Here is a 27,603-nt window from a genome sequence, read left to right as displayed (position 1 = left end):
ATAGATATATGTATTTATGGTAAAGCCATCTCAAGAATGCATCTTATGAACCTTCTAAAACAAGATTGGTGTCTACAAGAGCATTTTGGCAGTTTGGGGAATTTTGAGAAGCTTTGATTGGCTGATATCCATCCATTGCATTATTTTTCAGCTAAAGTAATTGTAGTTTTATTAAAGATTAATACTTGTAGAATTTATTACAATAACAAAAAAACAAAATCAAAGGTTGCAAAAACATTTTAAGAAAAGTTTTAGTAGAAAAATGTTGACTTCATATTCAACCATAATACATGCAATTAGCTAAAGGAGAAAAAAGTCCCCTATTTTGTTAATTAAAAAAAAAAAAAATTAACGAATGTCCAGATTTATTGCATTGAAATCAATGTGTCTATACTGTAGATGTTCCAGTATTTTTTCTGTCTCTGCCTCAATAGCATGTCGCTTTTCCTGTGTTCCTGGTAGTCAGTCTAACGCCGCCTTAATATAAGAGATATCAACAAATAAAAAATTGTTTCTGTGTAAGGGTGTAGAAACACAGTTGGCCTTCCAAACATTAATACAGCACTGTTCCATGTACAGTAGTCTCAAGCTGTAATTAGTGTTGAATTACAGAACAAGGTTTAGAAAAATGGAACGTGACCTAATATTACAATGAAGTACAACATTTTCCAAACCAAATTTTTCCTATGGACAGTTGGAGTACTGAAGGGATAAAATTGTATTGCTGTTCACTAACAAATTAACATCATGCAAATATTAATAAGAAAGAAAATTAAAAAAACAAAACAAAAAACAACAACTCTTATCAGCGGAAAATACGCGGAACATCTTTTATTCAGTATTCCATATTCACAGACAAGAAACACAATATAAAAAGGACATATGAACCCTCTTACCTTACAGAAAGTGTGAAATCGCCTGGATTACTTTTGCTGGGACGAGCCAAAAAACTACCATCCACACCACGAGTCAATAGAAGATTTTCTGCCTCAACGCCTGTGATATTCGGGTGGAACCATCTGTACCAGAAGGGAATTCAACAGCATGAAACAGAATGCTTCTTTTTAGCAAACTTTGAAATGAAGAAAAAAAAAAAAAAAAAAAAAAGTATATTCTATAGCCAGAGAGAATATTTGACAGCAAATTAAAATAACTAATTTCCTTTAAGCAAAATTAAATAAGCAAACAAACAAACCTCAAAACTTCCATTGAGATAAAACACCTTCTAAATTAAATATTCTACAGGTGTACTAATTTGCTGTGGATAGTGTTCAAAGAAAATAGTTGATAGAGTATTTTTCAGAAGAAGGGAGATCAGTTCTAAGGGAATGGGTATGAAATACCGCCTAACCCTAACCACCCCCTTCCCCGCTGCCTAAACCTAAGTCCCCCGGGGGGGTACCTAACCCTAACCCTCCCTCCCCCTAGCCTAACCCTAACGAGGGGGTGCCTAACCCTAAGTCCCCCCCGGGAGCCCTAAACCTAACCCTCCCCCCCGCGGCTGTCCGCTCGCGGTGCCCGGCATCTCTACGATCGGGATGCCGGGCGCCGGTCTCCCGCCATCGGGGAAATGCGGGCGTCTACATCTAGACGCCCGGTATTTCACCCTTGCTGGGATATGACAGTCGGGAAGCCCGCTGCCGGTATTTAGGCAGTCGGCTTCCCAATTGCTTCCCGTTCTAAGAGCCGTTTACCAGATAAACAAACTAAAGACGTTCTGCAACATATTCTACAATTAAAAGGAATGTGTCTACAATAAATATACTATTACCTAAGGAATTTACTTAATTACTTAAAAGACCACTAAACTCCATAACTAAAATGGTCAGATAATAACTATAGAGGTGAAACTTGTCATTACAAGTAGCTGATGCTCCTCTCATATTTATAACCTGCCCCGTTTTATGAATCCATCAATACACGCAAAACATTTCAGCAGAATGTTGCCATCTGACTATTCAGTTATATGCAGCACATTCCTCTTAATATTGGAACCTGCTGCCGAGGTGTTAAAGAAAGCACAGTGGACATAGTGATGTATTAATAGTCCAGTGATTATATTATGGAGCTCAATAATACACAGCCGTGCATATATAAATGACTGATTTGGGTGGTTTCCTTTCTGTTTAACTTCTTGCAGGGAGTGTAATTTGCATAAGGTCCAGTTGACCATATGAACAGCGGTGTGCGGACGTGTATTGTCATACATCATCATCCTTGGATAACATTCCTCTGCGTTTTGTTTGAATTTTAGGATTCAGCTCTTCAGTGAGCATCTCACTGTAATGAGCACTGTTGATTGTTGAACCTTTTTCCTGATAATGTTCCAATACTGGCCCTTGAGAATCCCAGAAAACTGTAGGCATCAATAATCCAGCTGATGGTTGACTTTTGAACTTTTTCTTGGTCGGCGATTGAGGATGTTTCCATTCCATACTCTGCCCTTTTGAAACCAAAATCTGTTGTGGATTATTGCATAGGCAGAGCCATGGCTGATTTGCAAAATAATCCACCGTCACTCGTCTATCCAACAGAATAAGTTCATGCTCAATGTTCTCATCAGTTGTGGATGGGCATCCGGTTCCTTCTTCATGGCTGACACTTGTGCGATCTTCTTTGAACTTCTCTATTCATTCATACACACTTCTTTGCGACAAAACACTTTATTCATACTGTGCACAGGAGTCTTCGATAAATATCGGCACCAGAAACACCCTCAGACCACAAAAAACTAATTACTGCACACTGCTCTTCTTTCGTGCAAATCACAAGTGGTGCAGCTATCTTTTCTTGCACTGCAGTCACAAATGAACTGACGTAACACGTTCAAACCTGCACAGCATTGACTGGGGAGACAGCTACCTAGTATGGAAAGCATTGGTAAGACAGAGTGCAAAAAGAGATTTTAATATAACTGGAGTGCGGATAATTTTTTGACTCGCTCTCGTATATTCGTTACACTGAAAATATGTGCAGTCTCTCAGACAGGAATCGGTATGACTCAGCGTCGGACGCAAGTTTGGCGGTTGGAATCCCGACAACGGCTGCCAGACATGGGTGAAAATCCCGATTGTCCTTAAGGTAAGTATTCATTAACCTAATTCCCTCCCCTAACCCTAACCCTCCTTACGGGTGTCTAACCCTAACCTTACCCCCCAGTGCCTAGCCCTAAACCACTTCTCTAAGTGCCTAAACCTAACCCCCCCCTTCCCCGCTGCCTAAACCTAAGTCCCCTGGGGGGGTGCCTAACCCCAAGTCCCCCTCGGGGGTACCTAACCCTAACCCCTCCCCCTAGCCTAACCCCAACCTCCCGGGGGGTGCCCAACCCCACGCCCCCACCCCCCCCCCCCCGGGGGCTCTAAACCTAACCAAACCGCACCATCAGGCATCTAAATCTAGGCATCTAGATTTAGATGCCTGCCATTTAACCCTTGCCAGGATAAAGCAAGGCTGTCAGGATTAGGTCCGCCTGCTTCCCAACTGCATACCCTCAGATGTACATAGATCTCCTCCTGACCATTCAGTGGGCTTTACTATGCCACATACATTGCTGTACATGTCAATGAAAAGGATGTCATCAACCTACCAAGAGCAAAATGTTTGTGAGGTAGAGAATTTAGACTGTGCACTATAATGTGGCAGGGAATTATGTGAATGAATAAATATCTGTACGGCGCTGCATGATATGGTGGTACAGGTACTATATAATATTTTTTTTCAAGTAATGTATATTCTTTATCCGTTATTTTGTAACATTTCCTTTTTCTAGGTTGATTTACGTCTGTGCTATTTATCCAGATTGATATACTACATGCATTCTATTAAAATCCCATGTATACTGAACGAGCCCTCCTATGCTGTGCATTGTTATGGTGAATGCAGGATTCTTAAGTATGCACAAGTTCTTGGGACACTTCATTACTTGCAACTGAGCAAAACACTATGGGGAAGATTGAATACAGTGCAACGCTGGGTCGCAATGTGCAGATGCGCACATTACTGTACAGTATATAATGGTAGCCCAACGGTGCCAATTTTCTGCACACATCTGAGGTGTGGGGCATACTTCCCTACCCTCCCGCATCCTACAGGAGACTCCAGTCTCCCGCTGCCACGGAAAATGAATTAAAACCCCCGCATTCCTCTGCCCCAAATAACTTGCACCCTCTCTAGCTGCAGATGCCGCTGGCGGCCACCAGGGGGACAGCATATGAAAGAGCATATAGAACTTCAGCAACATGGCAGCCAACCTTCTGCAGTGAGATCAGTAATTATCCTCTCCTCTAGATATCCCTGCTCTCTTCTGCTGGACACAGGGCTATGACAGATGCTGTGTGGCTGTGCTACAGGAATAGAATAGTATATCATTACTGTACTGTTATATGTGTGGGTCTGGCACTATGGGTGTGGGGGGTGTATGCTAGGCACTGTGTGAATGTGTGGATATAGAGGTTGTATGTTGGGCACTGTATGGGTGGTGTATGCTGGGCACTGTAAGGGTATGAGCAGTTCATGCTAGTCACTGTATGGGTGTGTATGCTGGGCACTGTCAGTGTTTGGGTATGGGCAGTGCATTCTGGGAACTGTACGGGTATGGGGGTGTATGCTGGGCACTGTGAGAGTGGTGGGTATGGTGGATGTATGTCTGGAACTCTATGGTTATATGTGGGGGTTATATGCTGGGTACTGTATGGGTATTGGAGGGTGCATGCTGAGCACTGTATGAGTCTGTGGGTATGTATGACTGGCACTGTATGGGTATATGTGGGGGGGTATTTACTGGGCACTGTGTTGGAATGGGGTGTGTGTATGAAAGGGGTGTGTGCTCGGCACTGTATGGGTGGGTGTATGTTGTGCACTGAGTAAGTATGGGGGATGTATACTGAACACTATGGGTATGGGGGTGTTTGCTTAGCACTGTATGGGTAAGGGGCATACTTGCCTAGCCTCCTGCATCCTACAAGAGTTCCCTGAATGGCAATAGATACACCCACAGGTGGAGTTAGACACACCCTTTGAGCAGAGCATGACACGTCCCCTCAACAGTGCGCCGCGTTCCGCATTCTATTACCAACTATAATCTCCCTGAAACTAGTTTTTAAAAGTAGGCAAGTATGGTCTGGGGCAAACATCAGAGATGCTGGGGGTTGTGATGTTCCGGAACAAACTCTGTAGCCATTGTGCAGACTTAAATTGCCCCTTTATCTAAAAATTAATCTCTATAGTAATACAGAGGTTAGATGCGATTGGACACTACTATCCATCTACAACAGACAGCGATCAGGCGGAGGTAAACAAAATCCCCAAAATTTACAGCAATTAGATATAATTATTACCATAGAGCTGTTTGATTTTAGTTTAGTCCCCTTTGCTAGAGCTCAAAACTGATAAAGGTTGACAGTCAAATAGTATGCCTTTTGCTGCAATCTTTTGGCGATTTTGCAGTTATGCAATCCAACTCATGCGAAGGGTGCGAGTTGCCGTTGCCACGGCGTTAAAACGGCGGCAACGGCACGGCATCTCGCACACCGCTCAGAGCCCTTACTTGCATAATTTTGTTCGGGGCGGCCCTAAGGGGCTGCGCGCACTTTTATGCCAATTCGGGCTGCGGTCAAGTGCGCCCATTGTACAGTTGTCGTGATGACTCGTATCTGCGAGTACTAAGCATAACAAAGGAACAGAAAAACATACAGTGCACTTCAAAAAGGTCATTAAGACTACCTTATTAGCTCATGCTTTCTCTTTCTTTTATGTTAAACTTACGTTAGTTCTGAGACCTTCCAAGCGAAAACATCTAAAGTACTAAAAAGAATCTTCTCAAGCCAAGATTAAAGAGCACTGCTATTGGCCGAGCTTTACACATGAATGCAGGTTTTTCTGTTGACTGAAGTCTGTATTGCAGACAGAATGGAGCAATCCTCTCCATGACTGATCACCTAAACTATCAGAAAGAACAAATTGGGAGGTATTGATTCAGCAGATGATGAAAGGTAACAACTTTACCTGTCATGCTGCTGACAGAGACCTGCAATTAGAAGCTGAACTATAGAAAATGAAAAAGGCAAATGACAGACAAAGCTGCATTTAGCGCTACTAGTTCTATGTACAAGCAGGTACTAGGCAGACAAGAGGTGTGTGCAAGGCATAAATCGCCAGATCCCCTTCATTCTCTAAACTCCAAGTAGATCAAGATTGTTATTGAGAAAGGTTCCCTTTTGTAGCGGTTTTCATGCAGTGGAACCTTCAGGGCTTGTACAAACACGTTCAGTGGGGGGGATGTAATCAGCATCTCGGCACATACAATGCCGACGGACAGAACCCAGGCTGCAATCCCGCCGAAGAGTATTAGGGTTAGGCACTAGGGGGAGGGTACGGCTCAAGGTGCCCACACACATACCGATCTGCACACGATCCCACGATGTGTGCGATTCCCCCTGAACTCTCCCCCGGCAGCTCCTACACACGATTTGGAGTAAAAAGCATAAGATCTATCGTGCTTCTTAACTTTTTTTTTTTTTTTCCCCAGTGCATTTTGTCCCAGATTGTCAGATCTGCCCTACTGCACGGCAGATCTGACGATGCGATGTGCGACCAGCGGGGACGCGCATCGCATCGTGTTCGTGAGTTAGGACTCACGATTTCGCCATATTTTACACAATGATCTGTCGTCACGATTCGTCGGAATCGGCCAGATCGTGTAAAATATCGCTATGTGTGTGGGCACCTTTAATCTGCGGGAGGAGTGGGTTACGGGAAGAGTTAGAATACTTATCTGCATGCAACAGTATTTCTAATGTCGGGATCCTGACCGCCGGCATAATCAGCGCCGGGAACAATTTTAGTAATTTTTTTTTTATTTTACATATTTTCCATGTGCTAATAGATTGTTCCATGTCAAGCACAACATTAAATTTTAGGAGACAAAATAAAACACATCTGCAAACACATACTCTTATGCAGATTTACATTTGGTTACCAATGACCTGTTATATGTAGCATGGTCTTACTGGTCTTTATTTAGGACAGCGTATAGCAAGTGTCAAACCATTCTGTATACGGAATCAGCATGAATGACCGGCGGCTGTAAGGTCGGCGGTTCAAATCCCGACGCCGGCAGACCGGCAGCAGTGGAAAGCCTGACAGGGGATTTAGAATAAGTATCATTAACCCTACCCCCCCCCCCCTGGGGGTGCCTAACCACACCCCTAGTGCCTAAACCTAACCCCCCCTTCCACACAGCCTAAACCTAAGTCTCCCAGGGTTGTGCCTAACCTCTCTCCGAGGGTGCCTAACCTCCTCTTTCCCTAGACTAAGCCTAACCCTCCCGGGGGGCGCCTAACCCTAAGTCCTCCCCCCCGGGAGCACCTAACATAACCCCCCCCCGCACACGGCTGTCCACTCCCGCCGCCCGGCTAACCTTCGATCGGTATGCCGGGCGTCGGGCACCCGGCATAGGTATAATGACAGGCGTCGGGATTTTGAAGCCTGTCATTAGTACTCTACCGGGATTTGACAGTTGGGAAGCCGGCGGTCGGCATTTCGACCGTCGGCTTCCTGACTGCATCCCCTGTATACATAGTGAATTTTTAGCACTGACGATTGAAGGAGTATTAAAAACTACTTTTTAATGCATTAACATCACATCTATGCACTTTCTATTCACTAGCCAACTCTTGAAAAGTGTTTAAAAGTAGACTTTATTGGATTCTTATGAGCTTTAAGTATAGGAGCAGGACAAAGGAGGGAGTCAGTCCGAGCAGAGGAGCAGATAGAGAGGGAGTAGGTGGGGCAAGGCCAGTGGTTGATTGAGGTGACCTGGCATATGCTGTGCCCCTTTACTAGTAATTATTATTCTAGTAAGTTCAGACAGGACAACATCCAAATCACCACTGATGGTACTAATAAAGTGCCCCCAATATTCCAAGTCAATTCTTCACCATAATTATCTCTTTACATAATGGAATATTCAAAACCTAGGACATTTTCATTATCTCAGCATTTTCTGTGCTCTCTGCATAATAAGCATTTCTATTTTTGTTTATTTGACTGCACTTTAAAGAACCGGTCTGCCGTATGTCTCAGAGAACTTGCCTTGATGATCAACTAAAGCATGAGATTTCACCCTATAAATTCTGTAAGGAGCAGACATAAGGCTCTTGCTGACTAATATGAGCTTGTGCATTACTTCAGATAAGCTTAAAAAAAAAAAAAAATGCCCATTAGACCCTATTTAATTTAAGCATCCAGTATTGAAAGTTACTTGACACATGATCTTGATCCTTTAACGTCTTTCAGTGGCACTAAATCGTCTATTGGGACAGGGAGTGTCACAAAGTGACTCATTATGTACACTGTTCGTATTCTTTCATCCTTCCTATTTTTACAGTTAAAAAAGAATGCTGACAAACATAACACTGAAAAAAAGTTACAGTAAAGCTGACGATATCGCTTGTCGGAAGATGCCGCTGATGACACGCGGGAGAGCGCATCATCAGCGACATAGCAGGTATACACTGCCCGCTATGTCTGCCTGATCTGCCGGTTCGGGCGACATATCGTCTAATGTAGGGGTGGGCAATAACTGCCCCCCAAGCTGTTGTAAAACTACACATCCTAGCATGCCCTGCCACAGTTTTGCTATTTGGCCATGCTAAAACTTTTGCAAGGCATGCTGGGATGTGTAGTTCAACTACAGCTGGAGGTACGCTTATTGCCCACCCCTGGTCTAGTGTGTACCCGGCTTAAGATTGCAGGCATTTGGGTTGCTGTGACATCACACTCCCTGACAATAAGTAAAACAACCCACAAAGTCCATTTCCTGAAAGCAATACTGCCATGCTGTTAGGCACCCTGTGTCTGCTCTATATGAAAAGATCCTCCCTCCTAACAACCTGTGCAAGTGTGAAGGATCCTAGTGGGCATATCTTGTTAAATATAAACATCCTACTTACATAATCCTTATTAATAAGTTCGGTAATACAGTTGTTGATGTGTATTAATCTAAAAAAATTGTTTTACTTGCATTTTTATATATACTTGTGCAGCAGAATTCATTCCTAATTAGAAACTAGAACTGGTACTAAACAATGCACCACTTAGGTAAAAACATTTTGATAAATTGGATACTGAAGAAAAATGTTATGGTCTATTATAGTCTTTTTGCTCCCTCTTGTGGTTTAAATGTGGAATAGAAATGGGCTCCAAAAGGTCAAGAAAACTTCACTTTCTGCTTTTAGATTATGCTACAAAAAAAGGTCTCTTGTTCTCATAATGCGCATAATTAGAAAAATGCTTTGTAACTGTTTTATTATTTGGATAATAAATCCCATTACAGACTTACAGCGCCGAGAGATCATAATAAAGAGTTGTTATTGATGTAGTTTTTTACGTCACAGTCTGGCATGCTTTGCTATCCAAATACATAGTGAAATCCACATTACAAAACAAATGTGGTCAGAGAAATGTTATTTCAAAAGAACACGGTGAAGCCATTTTAAAGTGGGAAGTAAAACCACTATTTGACATTACTATATACCAAATGCTGTGCTACACTGAGCGGAATAATATCATGAAATTACTGGAGTTTACACAATTAAATATATCCACTGTGGGCGGGAAATAAATTGCATGCAATGTTGAACAGCGCTGGATAGGAGTGCCCGGAGCTATTCAACTGTCCCCATCACACCATGCACTTTAGTTAGGAGAGGCTGGTTACGGCGCCTCTCGGCGGGTGTTTCATTGCGGTAATCGGCATTCTCTGACTCAAGTGCCGGCTGCAATGCTGTTAGCGCATGCTCTAAACCAGAAACTAACATCGCGGTCCTAGATTACTCGGATTTCTGCTTACATCTCAGGAGGGAGTGAGCAGAAATCCTGCAGTCAGGGTTAACAGCGTGGCCAATTGAACAGCTCTGGGAGCTCATTCCTGGCGCTATTCAACATTGCGTTCAATTGAATTACCCCCTCTGCGGCAGGATGCCATGTTAGCAGTTAGGTGCTTCTCTAACCAATAGTGACTGACACATAGGGATGTTGCTTCATTCGAACACAGGCGTGGGGTTAGAGATAAGTAGTATCAGATGAAGTGGGAAAAACGAATGGTCTGTAACGGACTGAGGAGATAATACTAGGGATGGACATCAAATGGGCAGCACAGACGGTGTAATGGTTAGCGTTACTGCCTCACAGCACTGAGGTCATGGGTTCAATTACCTGTGTGGTGTTTGTATATTCTCCCTGCGCTTGTGCGGGCTTCCCCCGGGTAATCCAGTTTCCTTAAAATATACGGAAACAGTAACCCACCCTTTAGGCGCAAACTGTATCAAGCTGCACAATGTCAAACAAAAAAAAAGTCACCCAACTCAAAGCAAGCAAAATAAATACAGATATTGACACGAATATGCGCTAAATACAGCTGTTCCAAGAGGAATATCGCAATAGAAAAATACTTATCAATGTGTTCTTGATAGTGCGGCCTGAAATCTCCCGCAAACATGTATAATAAAATACACAGAAAGACAATAGTGTAATCCAGCATTTGCCACAAAAACACTAATCCAGGGTGAATGTAGTGGGAATATAGTGTTTCTCAACAATGAACAGAGCCGTATCCGACAGACGAAACAATTGCTCACCTTTAAGCTTGAAAATCCAACCACGTGTCACAGCTTAGACAAATGGGTGCTTACTTTAATGTCTACATACAAATAGTGCAGGAACTGCGCATCAAGGTTTCTTTTTTCCTACTGTGTTCTTTCACTTAATTAGGTTCCTCAAGACCATAACTCTGATGAACTCTACCACTGATGGCAAAACATCGACCATTGGAATTTAACAATCAATGGGGGTGATTCAATTAACCGGGAGTTGAATAGCACTGGAAGGGAGCTCCCAGAACTATTCAATTCACAGCTATGTTGAGTCCACTAGAATGCCAGTCTCGCAACTAAAGCAGAGTGTTTAAGAGAAATCATTAGTCAGACTAAACAGCTCAGCCAAATGAATAGCTCCGGGAGCTCCCTCCCAGCACTATGCAATTCACGCCGAATTGAAACGCCACCAATGTTTGCTAAACAATGATGGTTGATGTTGTACTTTACCTTTATGACCCCTACACACTACACGATATCTTTAACGATTTGGCCAATTCCGACACATCGGAACGACAAATCGTCTAGTGAGCGCACCCATGGGGTCGTCAGCCTCATCATCTGATCTTATGTGCAGCGTAGCATACAAGACCAGGCGATGCAGCGCTATGTGGGGGAGGGGTGGAGCGGCATATTGGGCTCCAGATCCCAGTGTTTACGGACTGTCCGATATGTCGGCCCGTCAGCGACATCGCTGGGTACACACATCGTTTAGTGTGTACCCAACTTTACACTAAAAAATGATTTACCTTCATGGTTCATGTCTGAAAATGTAAATTGATTTTTAAGGATCATTTCAGTCACTATGAGTCATTCTCTGTACAGAGGTCCCAAATATTTACTAATCATGACAGATGAGGGGAAAGAGTATTTCACCAGGTCCATCATTGTTTTGCAGTACTACACAGTACATTGTACTCGCTTCATGTCACAGCTCTCCTGCTGTACGGACTAGTGGAAGCCTGCTGGGATAAAGCACAGCAGGACAAAATCCTTTGCCTTTAACAAAACTACTCAATTTTTATAGCAAAACTTCTCATGCCTGCCATTGATAAAATAGCTCTGTAACAGAAAAATCTCATGCCAAAGAGGGTAGCACCCTATCATCATGTGTATCACGGGCCTCAGTCACTACATCACCCCGTACCCCCTGACAGAGGAAAAAGGTGCCAGGCAAGTAAAAACCTTGTGCATTTTCTGGCAGGACAATAGACCATTTTAACTGAGCTGCTGAGGTTACCATATGACAAGAATATTTTCCTACCGTGTTTCCCCGATAATAAGACACTGTCTTATTTTTTTTTTTGGTCCAAAAAACACACTAGGGCTTATTTTCGGGGTAGGGCTTATTATGTTGTTGAATGCAGCCTGTGCCTCTCCAGCCCTCCCCCCTGTTGTTGAATACAGCCTGTGCCTCTCTCCCCCCCTGTTGTTGAATACAGCCTGTGCGTCTCCAGCCCCCCCCACCCCGGTGTTGAATTCAGCCTGTCCGTCTCCCTGTTGAACGCAGCCATTTCCCCAACTTACCTTTACAAGAAGAATCGGGAGGCGGCTCCTTCCCACACGATCCACGGCTCCTCCGTTGTCCACCTTCAGAGTCGCGCCTTCCTCCACGATCCGCGGCTCCTCCGTTGTCCACCTTCAGAGGCGCGTTGTGACGTCACGTGCGCTGACTCCAAAACAAGCTGTATTGAAAGCTTGTTTTGCAGTCTGACTACGGTACTGTAAGCTGGTGGAGGAGCGGCCGGGCAGCCTCCTCCAGCTCTTTTATTTAGTACCGGATTTCATTCGGGGGGCGGAGCTGGGTGCATATTAGTGTAGTGCAGGGACCGGGAAAAATTAAGATTTTATTAGGTCTTACTTTCAGGGTAGGGCTTATTTTGGGCCATTCATCAATAGTAAGGATAAGTCTTATTTTCGGGGTAGGTCTAATTATCGGGGAAACACGGTAGTTCAGAGATGTGTATATGTGTACAGGTGGTCAGCAGAACGCCCGTACACACTTACCGATGGACAGATATGTCTGCAGATATATCTGTCCATCGGCTGTGCAGCACAGCTGACGCTATGCGTCTGTGAACGATGCCGTAATAAAGTGGATGTAGATATAGGACCTCATTCAGAGGCGGTCGCAAGAAGCGATCGCTCTCTCTGAATGAGGGCGGGCGCTTCTTGTTTTTTGGTGCGGCCTCCAGGTCGCAAGCTAAGCTGTGGGTTACCACCCACAGCTTAGCGAACGACCATCGGGGCTTGTGAAAAGACCCTAAGGTTGGGTCTGGGCCCTCGCAAGCCCCAGGGAGCTTTCTGCTCTGATAGAGCAGGAAGCTCCCCACTGACATCACTGATGATGCCAGTGCGGCCGCCCACAAAACGATAGGCGTTCCTTAAGGAACGCCTCCGCTTTGGAAACCACCCCACCCGCTACAAAAAGGGGCAAGCTGTTAATCAACATCGACAGCCTCCCCTTTTGTAGCGAGCTCCGGAGCGAGAGTTTCTCTCTCGCTCCGGGGCTTGCACACGCGCAGTGCGGCCACTGTGCGTGCGCAGGGCTACCCATCGACCCGGTTGCAAGCACATCGGTGCTTGCGACCGGGTCTGAATGACACCCATAGTCCCAACAAATCAGCTCCTGTCATTTTTCAAACACAGCCTGTGACATAGCAGTTAGGAGCTGTTGGTTGGTACTTTATCTCCGTTCACTTTAATTGATTGGCCCATATACCTGTTAGTGTGTAGGAAGCTATGCACACTTAACCATCATCTGTGATGTGTCCACGGGTCCTGCTGGCCGGGGGTCGCATCGTGCCCCCCTCCCCAAGGTCTCTGCTGCAAGTACACCGGCGGTCAGCTGACCGCCCATACACACAGCACGATGGACAGATACATCTGCCATCGGCTGTGCAGCACAGCGGACGTGATATGTGTGAACAGACATGTCGCTGATACACACTGGCCGACTGGCACACAATATATTGGCCGATCAATTGATCGGCCAATATATCTGCCAGTGTGTACCCAGCTTAAGCCTTGGATGGAAATAAAGTGAAAGGAGATAAGCCGGCTTCCACGGAAAAGTATCGTGGATCGGGGCTTTTCACGTGCTCAGAACTTATCTCCGTATTCAGTTCCAGCATGTTTTCGCCTATGCGGAAAGTCAATACAATGTAATAGGCGAAAAAGATTCACCTCTGAATAGCAGGAGAAAAGAAGTGCAACATTTTTATTTTGGGGTGCAAACGTGGGGAAATGGCCCATAACCCTTGGAACAGGCCCCAAAGGATAACTGTGCCAAAAAATCCCATACTTTCATTTTGGGGGCAAAAAGCCACAAAATGGGGGGACAAGTTTAAAAACTAGTGAAATAGACTCCTTGGGGGTCTGCAAGGATGGGTCAGGTGATTACAACAGGTGCGATTTTGACGTTTTTTTAAAACTTCACTTTTGAGACTTTAAAATATGCTAGCCTCCATATTCAGGTACCCCAAATTTGACTGGACTACTTATTTTCATAAAAAAATACTGCTTAATGCTATTCTTCACCGCTTGTGCAAAGTCGCTAAAATGAAGCTATTGAAACAACTTAAGTACCCCAAATAGTTTTATTAGGGCTATTCAGACACATCTACATTTATCCTCAATGTTAGGGCATTTTTGGGGGGAGTTCAGGCTGATTTCCCCAATTCTGACAGCGTTTTCCGCCTGTTCTGACTTCACCGCTTGCCGTTTTCGCATGGTTTGAATTGATTACGGTGAATAGTGGGGACGCGCACAACAAGTTTCCACCTCCAAAACATGCGATGTCAATGGAAAGTCAAACAGGCTAAACTTTTCTGTGGACGCGAAACTAATTGAATATGGCCCTGCGTTTGAAAAATTACAGTTAGGAGCTGATTGTAAAGTATTTTATCTCTGTCCACTTTCTCTCTCTCCAAGGCTTAGTACATAGACCCCAGCAGCCTGTAAAATGATAGAAGCTGATTGGTTATTACATTATATCTTCATTTTATCTATCTCCAAGCATTGAAAATTACCCCATAAACCATACTAGTCATAGCTGTTGTGGAGTTCAGTGCAACTTCTGTCATGTGCAGGACGTTGCATTGAAACAAACCGTACAGCACAGGATACAAATGCAAAACCTTTTCTTACATGCAGTTCCTTCAAACACATTCTCTTGTATGCTGCACATACATACTGGCCAACTCTATTTTTACACTACATTTTACAGTTGCCCCGGACATAACTATCAGTTCACTTTACATCCCCTCACCCTGCAGCACAAAACAGTTTTACAGGTGAGAGTGTTGAACCCAGTAAATGGATTTGATCATAACTCTAAATTAGTTTCTTTTGCCATCATCATCTATCTTGAACAAGATGGATAAAACACAAGTTTAGATTATTTGCTGTGGTTCAGTATGAATGTTGCACCTCATTGGAAGGTTAATCAGCTCTATTTAGTTACAGAAGCATCACCCTCCTAACATGGTAACCTGCTGCTGAGTGGAAGAGAGTATATTTGGATAAGTATAAATACTTTCATGTACATTATTCAGCCCACTAATACATTCTTGCATTGGCTTTACTTTACTTGCAATGTAACCTGAATGCACTAAACAAATGGATGAAAAATTATATAAATAGGTCTCTAATTCAATGGGCGGTATTCAATTATTTCGCCCTCCTACGCGCCCGACAGGACCTATTCAACTGTTGCTCCTGTTGGGCGCGATCAGCTGCCAGCGCACCATTTCAGCTCGCAAACCACCCCTGGGGGTGCGAGCTGAAATGGGCAAAAATTTCCCTGTGTGCACTTTTCGCGATCGCTCCCAGCACTTTATTTGGGGATAGCCGCTTCACGCGGCTAAACCTGACCTCATTGGGCGCGATTAGCGCGAAAATCGGCAACAATTGAATAGCGCACTGTTATCTCCTGTCACTTTAGACGGGAGATCGGGCGCGCTATAACAACTGAATACTGACCAATGAGCCAGAAATACCTCTGGTAAAGCAATAAATATTGTACCAGATGAATGACTCTGTTGGAATTGTTCTGATACAAGGAGCATACTACCTTAACCTTTAGTTTATTTTATATAGATCCATCAATAATCCTACTCTCATACAATATACCAGATTAAAGACAATAGCTACATAATTAATCACTAAAATGCATAAGCGTACAAACTGCCAGTCACATTGGGTCAATGAAAATACTTTAAATCAGTGATTCTCAAACTCGGTCCTCAGGACCCCACAAAGATCACATTTTCCAGGTCACCCAGCAGGTGCACAGGTGTAGTCATTACTCACTGACACATTTTAAAAGATCCACAGGTGGAGCTAATTATTTCACTTGTGAGTCTGTGAGGAGACCTGGAAAACATGCACTGTTTGGGGTCCTGAGTACTGAGTTTGAGAACCTGTGCTTTAAATGTTTGCTAGCAGCTTCCTTGCCAGACAATTATTTTGCACATCTCACCAGGGTATCACTGGAAAAATAAAGGCCCCTACACACTAGATGACCTGCAAATCATGCGATGTCGTGAACGATTTCCCTTGAACTCCCACACAAACGATATTGTGCATACACACTGTGTAATCTGACCAACATCCTAATAATATAAATCGTTATATATATATAGGGTCGTTAACGAGATTGCCAGATCTTCCTGCATGCAGGGAAGATCTGAGAATGCGACGAAAAAACCAGCAGGAACACGTATTGGCATCAATATCTTCGTACACACTGTATGATTTCCACGATTTGACGTTCCGATGCGTCGAAATCGCACAAATCGTGCAAAAAATCGTCTACTGTGTACGCACCTTAAAAGAGCTAGAACAGTTTTGTTTATTTTTAAACTGGAATTTATAAAAAATAAGGTTTATTTTATTTAATTTTTTTCTGACACAATGTGTATGAATTGTGTGCATTTTATTTGCTTAAAATAGTTGTATGCCCTGGTAGAATTAGCAGTGGAATGCTGAATCCCAGTGCTCAATAAGGGATTACGAGATTAGCAAACAAAATTGACATGGTGGACTGTGATTGCATAGAAATAGCTAGCAAGTGGCCAGGCCTTTCCAGGTGACCACTGCTTTGTTTGTCATCTGGCTATAGAGTCTTTTACATTTTAATTAAAAAAAAACTGCGTAAATACTGTATCTATTTCAGTTTATGCAGAGTAAAAAAAAAAAAATTGTAGAATATAAATGTTTTCAGTGATCTACTCAAATCTATAGCTATGAATTCAATATGATTTATGGTCTCAGGCACAAGTGTGTATACAGTATGGAAATGACAACTTTTTGTACACAGTGCTCATGGTCACGAGGATAACATTAATACTGGAGCCAATGTATAAAAGTTTCGTCCAGGTAGGTTTCCTATTTTATGGCAAATATGATCGCTACCTGAGGATGGCTTTAGTCCCAGACTGTCATAGCAGGAGGTTTGGAAACACAAGTGTCTCACATAAATCTGGAGCCCATTACATTAGGGAACAGGTCTGTGTGGGCTATAGAATTATATCCATATTTTAGATTTCTTTCAGCATTCCTGCAGGACCTATGTATGTATGTATGTATGTATGCCCAGTCCCACAGATGTTCCTGAGGGAGTACAGGCTGCTGGGGCTTCCCATGGTTATAGGGACATGTGTAACTACTCCACATGTGAAGCCTCCTCACATTAGTCATACATGACCCCTGCACTGTACCGGGAATACCGCTATACACACCGGGAACAGCGCAATACACACACTGTGCAGGATACATGTAAATACTGGGAGATAGCCGGCATTCCCCCCATGTACCCAGTAACAGCACAGGGGGAGCACAGTGCAGCCAGGAAGATTACAGAGAGCGGTAACAGCGAGTGTCCCCCCGGGGTGTGTAGCTAGATGTCGGGCAATGTGTAGCCACCACATCTCGGCGGACGGTGCAGAGCGGAGGCGCAGGGCTGCAGCGGCCTCACCTCCTGGATGTCATTGTACGGGCTCAGCAGCTCCAGTCTCCCCTTCGGTCTCTCCCAGCTCGGGTGTAAGGCGGCAGCGGCAGCAGTCGAGGCCTCCAGCAGTAACAGCAGCGCCCGGGCGGCCACCAGTGACGTCATCAAACGGCGCCACGGCGGCCCATTCCGCAGTCGCTCACAGCAGCAGATGACACCGGGCACCAAACGGGACGACAGCGCTGTCTACCGAGTTACCAGCAGCACCGAGTACGCCTCAGCAGCTGTGACCGATGTTCGTAGTCACCAGCAGCAGCGCCGGGAGGCGAGTGCCCGTGTCACCGGCTGCTTCCGCACCTAGATGCAGCATCAGCTCCTATCGCACCGCCCAGAGCTCGCCGCCACTAGCAGCCGTACCGGTCACCGGCGCCGTACATGACGTCATCTGCGAGCGACAAGCTTTCTCCTGACTCGGGCTAGTCTGGACTACATCTCCCAGAAGCCCATGCGACGGAAATGACGCAACGCAACGGGTTCTTATAGGTGCTCTGGCCGGATGTTGCTCCTTTTCCCTTTCAGCCAAGGTAGGCATGGCGGGCCTCAGCTAGCAGGCCGCGGGCTCTGTGCGGTGTAATCCGGTGTCATCCTGCTCCGGGAGGTCTCCCGCACACCCCGAACCCGCCCCGGGCTGTAGTGGCCAGTGTATGGGCTCACACACGGCCGGTATTGCGGAGGCTGCTCCGGGTCCCGGCAGTGTAGTGTCACTCTGACATGTCCGGGCCGCTGCCACCTTCTGTAATCATAGTCCCGATTTACATGCAAATTGTCCGCCTTCGGATATGCTACCCGGTCTCGCCTTTCTGTCGTGGGGACACTAATAAGGCAGCGATGTGACAGTGACCCGGCTCCTGCACCCAGGGAGCACTAGTTCTGGAATTCAGCCCCAGCTCAGGTCTCATCTCCGCCGTACTGTGCACCGGCCCTGTGCTGGGATGGCTGTGAGAGAGATGTGCTGTACACTGCTCATGGGCTGCCTGTGCCTCATAGTGTGTGCTGTGCAGGTTTTGTGCTGTGGCCCTATGTGTAGTGTAATAGTGGGATTGTACAGCATGCTAATGTGTGTCCATATATAGCTTAGTGCAGTTACCTGTAAGTTCCTGGCAATATGCAGCCGAGCATTACTTTTATATCCTGCTGCACACATTGGCCAGTTACAGTACCATCAACCCTGCAAGTTTCTCTGTGTGCACCTCTGAGGTGAAGGGTATTACTTGAAATTTGCCACTCCGGAATAGTACATTACATCCATCCCGCCAAACTCTCACAAGTTACTTGCATCTTTTAACAAATAAATGCAGTTCAGGGTAAACACTTATTCTGCCTTGTGTTCTAAAGCTTTGGCTTATAATTTTTTTTTTTCCACTAATTTTTTGTAGATGGCAGGAGAGCAGCCTGTGAAGAAGGTTAAAAGGCATCATGCCAGTCGCAACCCGGTGTTGGCGCGTGGGATTGGAAAATATTCCCGTTCTGCGATGTTTGCCAGGAAAGCACTATACAAGCGCAAATATAAGGCCCCTGAGACAAAGGTAACAAACAAATCTATACATCATTTAGTAGAATTGTGTATACTCTGTGTTTTGGGTGTATTTTTTTTTTTTAACAACTGTTATTGCTTTTCTTAGATTGAAAAGAAGAGAGCGAAGCCCAGGGCCACAGTGAGCAAAACAGTTGGTGGAGACAAGAATGGTGGTACACGTGTGGTTAAGCTCCGTAAAATGGTAAGTGTATATTAGGCAAAACTGTAATCCATAAGTAAATACTAAGTTAGTGGGCAATATTTTTAATTGTAGTAAATAATTGCACTAAAAGTTTAACAGAGTTGGGTATGGGAGCCTGACGCCGGCATCCCGTTAGGAAATCGACACCTGTAAGTATAGTAATCATCTCTACCCCTAACCAACCCTCCCCGCTGCCTAAAACTAACCTTCATTATACCCCTCTCCCTAACATCACTGCGTACCGTCGGGATGCTGGCACCGGGATTCTGACAGGTGTCAGGGTTCCGGCGCTGACATGCCGACTATTATGATTAGGGATGTGCAGGCTCGGATAGGTTCGAGTTTGCACGTGGAGTTCGGATTTTTCCCTCCAAAAAAACGGAACTCAGAACGAGGCAAAACGTCATCTTACATGGACGAACATCATCATTCCTGGACAAAAGACCAGGAATGATGATGTTCGTCCATGTAAGATGACGTTTTGCCTCGTTCTGAGTTCCGTTTTTTTGGAGGGAAAAATCCGAACTCCACGTGCAAACTCGAACCTATACGAGCCTGCACATCCCTAATTATGATTACATCACGCTTCGCATAATCGCTCAAGATCTAAAGTGCAAAGTATTTTTGTTTATTATGCAAATTTAGAGTGTAGATTGTGGATGTTGGATTTGTATGTTTCTAATTCTGTAGTAAAACGTTTTATTTGATAAAATAGAGGTTAACTTTCCTGTACTAATCTGAGACTGTTCATCCAGAGGTTTTCTTTTTTTTTGCCCTCAGCAACCTGAGGGCCCGAATCAGACTAGTTTGCTAAGCTGCGGACACACGCTATGGGCGACTTTCGTGCGTATGTGTCAAAGTACGCATGCGCGGACCAGTCACTGCGGCCGGGAATCGTGCGCTCGTCGCTATTTTGAGTGACAGTGCCATTTGAGGGTGGTAACCGGAAGGTACTTGTGAACGGGGGAGTGGTGGTGCGAACGTAGGCGTGTCTATGCGGCAACGGCGTCTTATGGGTGTGCATAATTGGCAAAGAAGCGTCATTGTATACTTCACTTATATTTCAGCTTGCGGCGAGGTAGGGTCTACCTTGAGGGCTACGAGCAGCTCCGATGGCTTTCGATGGTCATGATTAATCATGCACTTCCTGGAGGTGACGTGAGTTAAGATAGAAAAGTGGGCGTCTTTAGACTGGCGTGCGTTCGCTCTGCCGTCGCTCTCTGAGACAGAGGTGTCTTTGCACCAGACAGTGCAAACGCGGAATTTGCATACCCAGTCCCTTTTGGCTGCGAGAGAGCCCAGGTTAGCGTCGGGGTCTGAATCGACCCCTTAGTTCTAGTCTGGGACTGCGTACACTTAATAGCATCCCAACATGCTGGGCAAAAATCTTAATGGAACAAGAGTGGCATAATAAAGATTCTAATGTACTCTTGTGCAGAAAACATGAATCACTCTATATAAATGGATACTGCTTTTAATACTGTGCTTCCTATTTACCTTAAACCCCAGGACAAAGCTTGTGTGATAGTCAGTTAAAACATGTGAACTCTAAAGGGGCCTATCCACTAGGCGACCTGAAAGACTGAACGTCTAGCGTTCAGACCTTCAGGTCGCCGCGGTGCCTGCACTAAACATCATTCAGTGCAGGAGCCTGGACTCCTATCTCTGAACATGCCGAACCTGACTAGCGTCATCAGGTGGCGGGGTTGGCAAGAACCCAGCGTGCACGCGCATCGCTGGTCCTTGCCGACTATCCATTACTCGACTTTGTGAACAGTGTGACCAAAACCTCCTGGTTTAGTCGGATCATTTAAAAAGTTGTGTAATGGATAGTCCCCTTAATGCAGTCAATAGATTTTCATGCATAGCCCCGGTGTATAAGGAACATGGTGAATGTAAAATTAGACCTTCTGTGTTGGTTTTGAACAGCAATTATATTTGTCACTGTATACAGTATCTCCTTCTGTGACTCAGATGGCAGAATTGTGTACATTATAGGAGTAATCGAACGATTTGTATTTTCTCAGAACCGGTTTGTGACTGGGCTTAAAACTTTTGTTTCCTCTACCCCCAGCCACGTTATTATCCCACTGAAGATGTTCCCCGCAAGCTTTTGAGCCACGGCAAGAAGCCTTTCAGCAAACACAAGCGCAACCTGCGTGCTAGCATCACTCCTGGGACTGTGCTGATCCTCCTTAACGGACGTCACAGGGGGAAGGTAAATGCACCTTGGTTGCTTATTGGGGGTGTAGGATAATTTGTTTTGGGCCTACTAAACTCCAGTATTATGTGTAGTGCAGAGGTTTTATCATTAGTAGCTACACAAGCCAGGGTTTCATCAACCAGTGAGCCATTTTTGCAGTGTTTTGGTCATGTCAAAAAAAATAAATGTAAAAAATGCTCAGTTTAATTTGGGTATGAAACAGCAGCTCAGTCAATGAACCGTTTTCTCTTGTAAATTGAGTTTAGTGCACTCGTTTTACGGAGATCCATTTAAAAACTGAAATGTGTTGACCTGGTCAGTCCTATTTGCATGTTAGACTGTATCCACAAGAAGTAGAAAGAAAAATAAAAACAGCCGCTCACTATACGAAGTACATTATTTGCATAAAGTATGGAACACAACACTGCTCGCATAATGTCTAATTAAAACAAACTAACAAAAGAAGAATAAAGTCAGTCCTTTATTGAATGTTAAGTTTTCAGTTGTAGATATTTTATACAGTGCTTTTAACAAAGACTGCAGAAAACATGCTCTAATTGCTCATTATTTTGCTTTGTTTACACTGACTCCCTGGTGTGCAACAATGCATAGATTATAGTGCAATTTTTTCTTGGTGCTCCAGCATTTAGTGAGATAGCGTAGGAAAATATTTGCAGCCTGGTTGCAGAGGCCCAAAGGTGAAATGACCTGTATATCTTTCTATTTTTTTTTTATTTTTTTTTATGGTGGCCTAATACTGTCGCATCCATTTGCCTGAGCATTCTGTTACACCATAATGCTCCTTTGCTTTGGACACATTTTTGTGCCCGATTTAATATCAGGGCAGTTTATTTTGTTTGACCTGGGCATGGACCAAAAAAATGACAGTTCTTTAATCATTGCAATATTGTTCATTACAAATTCACTTAAATAATTAGTGCTTCCAACAAGATTTAAGTGTTTCTTGATGTGGATATTTTGGAAAAAACCTGTAAATAGCATACATTTCTCAAGAAACTACACTTAAATATATGGCTTAGATCATGTATTCTATATTATGGTTATGTGTATACTGGTTCTAGATTTAGTTTGTGCGTTGTAGTGAGCAGTTAAATTTGCACAAATGGTGTTGCATCCATTTTAAGAATAAATACATCAATAAATTAAAATGTTAAAAAATGACTATATATAGGAACTTGCATTAGAATATGCTGAAGTGATTGTGGCGTCCTTGTGGTTGCTAGAGGAAAACCTTCCTAATGATGAACCTATTATGTGGGCCTCCTCCCAATACACAGTCACTACTCTAGTATTTAGCATGTCTACATTCACACTGTCAATAGTGGAACGTTGACATAGTTAAAACATCAACAATTCCTGGAAGGCTAGTGTTAGAATATCAACATACTGGTTTTCTTCTCATGCTGTCCCTAACACATGTCGACATAACATCAGTGTTGACATGCTGAATGTCTACATGGTCAATGTTGACATTGACTGTCGTACATGTATACCGAACCCTCCTCCCTGGTGTCTCATTCCAGAGGTCTGTGCTCCCTTTAGTACTTGTTGCCCTTTCTCCATATCCCAGCATGCAGTCATTCAAATACCCCCCCCCCCCTCACCTTAGATGGATTTCCAGATTGACTTGATCTTAAGATGGATACACACTATATGATGTATATAGGGTTGGCTGGTTTAAACCAAATGGTTTCCATGGTTTAAACCAAATGTTAGTGTTTACTTTTTTTTATTGTGTTGTGACTACAGGCACAGTGCCGTGATGTCTTTAAAAAGACAGCCTAGAATAAGGGAATCCCCCTGGTAGTATTCCATTCTTGTTGCTTCTGGTCTTCACTTGGGTTGAGCTGAACCAATACAATAAATTCACACACATAACCTAAATGGAACAGATCAGAGGGGTACTAAATCTGCCTAGCATCAGCTAAGACTGCACAAACTCCTTCACTAACAATCCTATAGGACAGAAGAAAACCACAACTAATATTGTAAATCTTAAAGGGTAAACCACGCCAACCAGGGGCGTATCTATAACGGCTGCAGGGGGTGCGGTGCACACGGGCCCCCGGGTTCAGGGGGGGCCCGCACCGCACACCCTGCACCCAAACTTTGTATTACTTACCTCTCCGAAGTCCCGTGTCAGGTCTCTCAGCGCTGTTCAAATGCTGGAAAATTGCCGCCGCGGCCATTTTTCCGGCGTCATGCGCTGTGAGATCGCCAGGAAAATGGCAGCCGCGCCATTTCTAGACCCTGGGCACACTCTAGTGCCCAGAGTCTATTGATTCTGGTGGCCGGCCAGCCGCGGCAGTTGTCTGTCGCCACCGGAGTGAGAGGAGGGGGCCCGTGTCGGGGGATGCACACAGGCCGCCTCTCTAAAGACGCCCCTGACTCCCAACACATTATAGAGGCAATATACAGAGAAACACCTCATGGTTTAATCTCCTTCATGTTAATTTCAATTCAAAACCTTCAATCCTACTGAGGCGAGTGTAAGACTTTCAAGGCCTCATTTCTCAACTAGTTTTAACTTTCACAATAAGTGATAAAACTTGTTGCGTATGATAAATGGTGCTCAAGCCAATCTGCTCCCAACTTTAATTTTTCAGACTGATGACAGTTGGGTGCTGATTGGCTGGAGCACCATTATCATAAGCATCAAAGCTTATCAATTGTTGTGACGGATGAAACTCGTTGATAAATGAGGCCCTTAGTTTGGCTGTCCTTTTGTGAGAGAAATTCTAATAACTTTGAATTGTTAATGTTTGAAAGCATTAAAACATGATTGATAAATATTTCTAATACATTGCAATGTTTCACAGTATTAATATAATATGCAGGAATCCATTTTTTTTTATGAAAACAGTGATGCACAAAAAACTGTATAAACCTGCAAAAAAGTATTTATTTTTTTTACTTTTTTTAAAAAAACTTTTTTTTTTTTTCCCCCCAACCCTGTGTTTTACTATTATTCGTCCCAACGCGGGTCAGAACTATATATCGTACACATTATAATAGTGTGTACGTCAGAGGTGTCCACACTTCTTCACAGCACATGGGATGATTCAATGAACGCATGTAACAATACATCACGCCATCATACGCTGGATCTAGCAGTGTGTACGGTGCACAATGCATTGTTACATTGCTGGGTCACAGTCATATGGTGTGTACCCAGCTGTAGAAGGCGATAGTCCTCATTGTACGTTAAGCAAAACAGGGGCACATTATCAAACAATACACAGCCGTCCAAGTGGTCATATACAGATTACCATTATATTTTGAAGATCAAACCTTTCTTTTTATTCTACTGCTGCTTGTAGTTCTTCCATATATTATGGTCAAACAATTTTCAGAACTTTCTTTGCTTTGGATAGCTTTGCTAAACTGCTTTCTACCTTAAGACTAAATACACTTATTTATTTTACAGCGTGTTGTCTTCCTGAAACAACTGCAAACTGGTCTCCTGTTAGTAACAGGTAAACAGGATATGTATGGTGTTTTTTTTTTTTTTTTTCCTCTAGCAAAAACAATACGTTCCTAAATTATTGGTGTGAAATTGTTCCATTTTTAAGACTGACATGTAAAATATCCTCTACATCAGCTTTCTGTATATTTACAATGATTGTGTCTCCTGCAACTCTGAGCCTATTATTTACTGCCTCTGTCAGTTTCCTCTCTTTGGTTATTTTTAAAAAGAAATGTAAATAAAAAAGTCTACTGTTCCAACAGAAGACAGGAAAAAAAAACACATTCATCTGTTGTAGGTAGTGGCTGACTTTGTGGTTAAAGTTTTTCTCTGTATGTTCATTTAAGGTACCTCTCCATAAGAGCAGGGTGCATTTTCCCATTTTAAAGCGTGAACGCTATATCACTAAAGCTCCAGAGCTGCACAGAGAGAGAGATATATTTGTGCTAATAACTGTCCTGGAAATCTTTAGAGGTGCCTGACTTGAGGTACTTCTAAAGATAATTTTCACCAATGGAGCTGTACTAAAAGTCCTTTTTAGGAGTTTTTAGAGCTGTCCGACTTGAGGAACCAGAAACTAAGACTAACTTTATTATTAGGATATCCTGTTCAGAACAACTATTATACTAGTTAGATTAAAATAAAGCTAATAAAAAGCCATTTAAAAAACACCCCTTTTTAGAAGTAGTTACCTGAAACGCGTTGTGTGAAAACATTACTGTTCTGCAAAACAAAGTGGACTGGCTAACATCGTCTGCCCACTTCAGGGCACTAATACGCGTACTGTTTAAAAAAAATAAAAATAAATTATAAAATGGTGATTTGTACATGTATTGTGTGAAAGCCTATTGTGTTTTATTGAAATTAAACTGTTTTATATATGTATCTGTACTTGAGATTAACTTGTTTGGGTGTACTAAGATTAGTTTTATATAAGGGATAATTATCACACTCACATATTTGAATTAGAATACAATTTATTAATTCGTTCAATTGTTGAGGTAAAATGAAACTGGTAATTCCTACATAATAGAATTGAGGTGCTCCCCAAAATAACCATTTTTGTTTCATTAAAATCTCTGGTCCATAGTGGCAAGGGGCCTTTTTGAGCATCAAAATAAACCATTGAATATTGAAAACCTAATTTCCTTTAAATATTCTGCTTTTTAAAGTCAGTGCAAAACATATATGTATATAATTTAGATGGACTATGAATATTGAATCTCTATTTAATTTTTTATATTTTCCTATTAAACTAGGTCCTCTGGCTCTCAACCGAGTTCCCCTGAGGAGGGCCCACCAGAAATTTGTCATTGCAACGTCTACTAAAATTGATATCTCCAGTGTCAAGGTACCAAAACACTTAAGTGATTCTTACTTCAAGAAGAAGAAGCTGCGAAAACCCAAGCACCAGGAGGGAGAGATCTTTGACACCGAGAAGGAGGTAAGTCATTGCCTTATAGCAGTAAGCTGCTATGACCTATTAGAGGGTAGTTATTCTGTCTGCTGTCTAGCAGGACTCCAGTCTCCTGTGTGTTAGAGACTGGTACACGTGGAGCAACTTTTTCTGTATTCTACAGTGTGCTTTTTTTTTTTTTTTTTTCTCTTTCGAATCATACTGGTCTCTCACATAAAGTTACAAACTACATTCAAATTCAGATCCGTAATCTTGCTGAAATTGTAGTTGTATAAGCCGATAACATTAACAGTTGCTGTTGGCTACATTCCCTGAACAAGTACAGAACTAGATAAGATATGCCATTCAAATGTATGCCTTAATAACACTCTTTGAGGCACTGACCAGGAATTATTTTTGTAGTAGGGTCTCCGTCATACGTGTCACTTATACCTGGAAAAAAGGAGCACCTAGCATACAGCTCCAAATAGCACATCTTATTGTGTAAGAATATTTACTCGTATATTTTAATGTTTTTAAGATGCTTTTTTAAACTTGGATTGTTGAAACTGTTTAAGTCTGAGTGAATATATTCAGAATAGTACCTGACTATTTTGTTGGTTTCCTAGAAATACGCAGTGACACAGCAGCGCAAAGCCGATCAGAAGTTTGTGGATTCGCAGCTCCTGCCTCTCATCAAAAAAGAGCCCCAGCTCCGTGGATACCTGCACTCAGTATTTTCACTGTCAAACGGAATGTATCCACACAAACTGGTTTTCTAAAACACTTCACAAAGGATTATTAAAAGATAATGTAAATCTACTGCCGAGTTTTGTGTTATTTCAGAATTTAGTTCTCTGGGGGTTTTTCTTTCAAGAAATGCTTTGATTTTGTCACTCTTTGAACGGTCTAGAGATAATGTTCCACTTGTTTACTTAAGTATTTCAACTGGATCCTGATTATGATAAAATACATTATATCATTGGGATTATCATCTTTACTCTCTAACCCAGGGGTTACCAACCACGGTCATTGAGGCACACTAACAGTCCAGGTTTTAAGGATATCCATACTTGAGCACAGGTGACTTAATTAGTACCTTAGTTATTTTGATTTAACAATCTGTGATCAATCA

At 43.2% G+C, this 27,603-nt stretch overlaps 2 protein-coding genes across 3 annotated transcripts in view; one reads left to right on the top strand and one right to left on the bottom strand.

The window, feature by feature from the left end:
• PTPN11 (protein tyrosine phosphatase non-receptor type 11) overlaps positions 1-18,082 on the bottom strand; it is a 68,722-nt gene extending 50,640 nt beyond the window's left edge. The window contains exons 1-2 of one of the 2 annotated variants that reach the window (XM_088449235.1): positions 17,632-18,082; positions 897-1,019 (exon numbers count right to left, since the gene is read on the bottom strand). In XM_088449235.1, coding sequence (XP_088305361.1) covers positions 897-1,019; positions 17,632-17,645 — 137 coding nt within the window. In that variant the 5' untranslated portion in view covers positions 17,646-18,082. The remainder of the gene's footprint in view (positions 1-896; positions 1,020-17,631) is intronic. The other variant, XM_088449234.1, reaches the window with a different exon arrangement.
• Positions 18,083-19,017: 935 nt separating this feature from the next.
• Positions 19,018-27,290, top strand: RPL6 (ribosomal protein L6). The gene is made up of 6 exons (XM_088449236.1): positions 19,018-19,190; positions 19,287-19,382; positions 21,457-21,600; positions 25,034-25,082; positions 26,332-26,516; positions 27,098-27,290. Exons 1-6 carry the CDS (start codon positions 19,041-19,043, stop codon positions 27,248-27,250), a joined length of 777 nt encoding a protein of 258 aa, XP_088305362.1. The 5' UTR covers positions 19,018-19,040; the 3' UTR covers positions 27,251-27,290.
• The last annotated feature ends 313 nt before the right edge of the window (positions 27,291-27,603 follow it).

This window comes from Taudactylus pleione, unplaced genomic scaffold, assembly GCF_031769625.1.
Source record: "Taudactylus pleione unplaced genomic scaffold, aTauple2 ptg000479l, whole genome shotgun sequence".
Lineage (NCBI taxonomy): Eukaryota > Metazoa > Chordata > Amphibia > Anura > Myobatrachidae > Taudactylus > Taudactylus pleione.
The sequence above is the reverse complement of the archived record's forward strand: the minus strand, read 5'-3'. Positions and strand labels throughout refer to the sequence as shown.

What these genes read in the sequence shown, in the direction of transcription:
- RPL6 (XM_088449236.1), top strand. Translation starts at nt 19,041, where the DNA reads ATGGCAGGAGAGCAGCCTGTGAAGAAGGTTAAAAGGCATCATGCCAGT. An exon ending in ATAAGGCCCCTGAGACAAAG is followed by an intron (nt 19,191 to 19,286) that starts GTAACAAACAAA and finishes TGCTTTTCTTAG; the next exon opens with ATTGAAAAGAAGAGAGCGAA. An exon ending in TGGTCTCCTGTTAGTAACAG is followed by an intron (nt 25,083 to 26,331) that starts GTAAACAGGATA and finishes CTATTAAACTAG; the next exon opens with GTCCTCTGGCTCTCAACCGA.